The sequence below is a fragment of the Thermobia domestica genome, chromosome 7 (genome assembly GCF_964235325.1).
Source record: "Thermobia domestica chromosome 7, izTheDome1.hap1.1, whole genome shotgun sequence".
NCBI lineage: Eukaryota > Metazoa > Arthropoda > Insecta > Zygentoma > Lepismatidae > Thermobia > Thermobia domestica.
This window is the reverse complement of record NC_137460.1, coordinates 245938938-245942477: the sequence shown is the minus strand read 5'-3', so window position 1 is coordinate 245942477 and position 3540 is coordinate 245938938. Positions and strand designations below refer to the sequence as shown.

At 37.9% G+C, this 3540-nt stretch overlaps 1 protein-coding gene across 1 annotated transcript; it reads left to right on the top strand.

Moving 5' to 3' along the window:
- Positions 1–1857: 1857 nt before the first annotated feature.
- On the top strand, positions 1858–3162 carry LOC145689653 (E3 SUMO-protein ligase ZBED1-like). Its single transcript, XM_081763842.1, has one exon. It carries the CDS (start codon positions 1858–1860, stop codon positions 3160–3162), a length of 1305 nt encoding a protein of 434 aa, XP_081619968.1.
- Positions 3163–3540: the final 378 nt, after the last annotated feature.

The following is a 3540-nucleotide window of genomic DNA, read 5'->3' as shown; positions in this document are numbered from 1 at the left end:
TCACTTGAGAGATAGCAAGGCTGGAGAACGCGTTGGTGTATCTGTTTCTTCAGAAGAAACTTTTTGACGTCTCGCAGACTTCGCTTCGCAGCAAAAAAATAATAATAATAAAATATCCCTGCATATCTTATTTCTGTTCAGACATTTTAGTATTTTCGGAACATAGTTCCTCGGAGTTTGCACAGTAAAACATACGTAAAAGATGGGAAAGGAGACGGCAAAAGACATATAGTGTTCAACTTTCAAAAAAAAATTTGTAAGTTCAGAACACTTTAACAGTCAAATTATTTGTAGAATCATCGCAAGCTCTTCTTATAAGTTTCCAACATTTTAACAGTAACTTTCTGTAACAAGCAAACCAATTGTTATAGAAGCAATCCATTAAAAAATATACTTTTTAAATATTTTCGGAACAATTTTAGCACGCTCACAGAAGTGTTCGAGTAATTTATTATGAGGGAAATAATTTTAATAAAAACGAATTAAATTTAAAATAATGACGTCATTTTGACGGATCGAATTAAATATTTTAGTAGGACCATCAATTAAAAATTGTTCATCGATAAAATTAAAAGGAAGAAAGCTTGTGGGAGCTTTATACTGAAGTTCTAATTGTCTCAGACATGTTTTAATTTTAATTTGATCACAATTTTTAAAATTTCGATTAAAGAATCGTGTAGGATCATGTTTCAAACAGGAAAAAGGTCATCCACCCTTCTAGGAACCCTTCTATCGCCAGGGTAATAAGTCATCTTCCCCTCTCAGAGACCTACCCAGACGAGACGATCGCCATAGTAATGCCGAGCGGAAGTTACGTCGTAGTTTTGGGTTCGGCGACATCATTTGTGCAGTGTTTCTACTAGTGATGGGCAGAATGGCTCTTCATCGTGAGCTGGATCTCAAGGTCCGGCTCATCAAAATGAACCATTCACATGACCCGTTTGAAGATCCACACAAAATGGATCATGAGCCGAATTTCGTTTCTTGTGTCTTCGTGAATTTTATTGCTCTGTTCCCAATTGAGACCTAGGATGTGAGGGTTTATGTTAGTGAATTTGTTCCGAGGCAGTCAGTCGCACGTAAGTATTCGAAAGTGGAAGTTTCACGAGATAGTATTTCTCTAATTTTTTTTTAAATTATTAAAATCGGTTGGAGTGCAGTATTCTGTGCTCTGTGATTTTTGTACTTTGTGGTGAACAGCAGGTTCTGATTTCTTATATTTTCTGTGCATTTGAGTGCGTATGTGTTCCTTCGCTACATTTTAAAAGTATTCTTTTACGCTTAAATATGGAAATCGGGCCACGAAAAAGAAGTAACGTGTGGTTGTCGTTTTCGGAAGTTTCCCCGGGGAAAGCAAACTGTGGACATTATTTATCTATTGTGTCTTTCAATGGTGGCTCAACTGGAAATCTAAGCAGACATTTCCGATTAAAACATTGTGGTGTGAAAATTACTAGGTAAGAACAAGAAGAACGTTGTAGAAGTGATGGCAACTCAAGAACTATTTCTGGTGAAAATCCTTCCGCGTCTGCAGGTGAAACAAGATTTGATCAGCCAGGTACATCTGCAGGATCTTCGTCAGCCTCCGTGACACCTCCAATGATTTTATGTCAGTCCCAAAGCAAAGTTACTGATTGTGAAACGTTTGTCTGTTTGTAGGTCCAAACTCTTAGATAGACAGTTGGTAAAAATGATCGCCAAGGAATATCAACCACTTTCCTTAGTCGAAGACCGCGAATTTAGAGAATTCGTTAGAATGCTAAATCCATCATATACTCATTGCCTAGCAGAAAAACAATATCTTCAAATTTGCTTTCGTGTGTGTAGAACGAAACCGTTGAAAAAGTGCCCCATGCCATGAAAGACGTTGACGTTTTAGGAATTACCCTCGACAGCTGGACCTCCATAAGTAATGAAAAATACATTGCAAGTACGGGACATTTTATGAATAATTATTGTGAAATCAAAAATTACCTTCTGGATTATTTCGTGTATAATGACAGCCACACAGCCGGCAACTTAGCTGACGAATTTAGGCGAGTGTTGCATCAATTGGGTGTTGCGGGTAAAGTTATTGCAGTAATAACAGATAATGCTGCAAATATGAAAGCAGCTGTGAGAAAGTTAGGCTATCGGCATATTCCGTATGTAGCCCATACACTTAACTTACTGGTGCAAGAGGCTGTCAAAAGAATCCAAGATATTAAAGCAAAAGTCAAGAATATAGTCGAGTATTTTAAAAGAAGTCCACAAGCTATGGGGAAACTACAAAGCCTGCAGAAACAGATGGGTTACCAGGGGCTAAAACTCAAACAAGACGTTCTGACAAGATGGAATTCTACACTGGAAATGTTTGAAAGAATACTTTCTCTTAAAGAGCCGGTCATTTCTGCTTTGGCAATGATGAACCCTGGGCTGAATCAATTCAACGATCAGGACTGGGCTGCGTTGAACAAAGCATGTGAAATATTAAAAGTTTTCCAAGAAGTGACTGTAGAAATAAGTGAAGAAAAGGCTGTGAACATCTCGAAAGTGGTTGTTCTAAAGAGAGCTTTATTGCTTCATTGTCGTTCCATGGCGAATAAACACGATCTTCCGAAGCAGGTTGTAGAAATGCTAACAATATTGATTACGGAACTCACCAGCCTTTTTTCGTATATTGATAATGAAATAGTATATCTAGAGAGTACTTTTCCAGACCCTCGCTTCAAAAAGCAAGGTTTCGAAGACAGTTCGAAGGTCAGTCAGACGTACGACTCATTGGCTAGAAAAGCAAGCAAAGTTGTCGTCTGTGAAGCAAAAGATGTCCCCACCCTAACACCTATACCGACATCCAGTTCCACCCTCTGGAAAGACTTCGGCACCAGGGTTGAAAATTTACTGGGCAAAAATAGCTCAACAGAAGCAGGGATAATCGAGTTGGACATATTTTTACAAGAGCCATTGTTATCCCGATCTGAAAACTCTTTGGTTTGGTGGAATGGAAGAAAATGTCTCTATCCTCGCTTATTCCAAATTATGCGTAGAAGGCTCGCTATACCACCGACTTCAGTTCCGTGCGAAAGGATTTTTTCGAAAAGTGGGCAACTCATAAGTGAGGGAAGAAGTCGTTTATCTTCTCAAAAGGTAACCCAATTATTGTTCCTGCATCTGAACATGTAAAGCGTATGCGTCCCACACAGCATTGGAATATCCAGTCAACTGCGATCTACATTGGACCACCTGAGACGTCCCCGGGATGTTTGCAGGTTGTTGTAATGTGATATATATATATTTGTGTGTGTGTATGATCAATTATAAGTTAATTGTGGATCATTATATTTGTTCAATAGAATAATCATTAAGTGTTTACCGATCTTAATAGAATAATCACGTGTAAACAGCTTTGAATATACGCAGTTTAATGGCCTTTATTTGTATATATACACTTGATAATTAACAAAATGGATCCATAATACGATTACTGTAAATAAAACTGACTGTCCATTTCCATTAAAGTTCCAATGGAACGAAGTAAAATGAATGGCAGCTGTATTGAAT

Bases quoted from the DNA above. Each gene is read 5' to 3' on its own strand.
- LOC145689653 (XM_081763842.1), top strand. From the start codon at position 1,858: ATGAAAGACGTTGACGTTTTAGGAATTACCCTCGACAGCTGGACCTCC.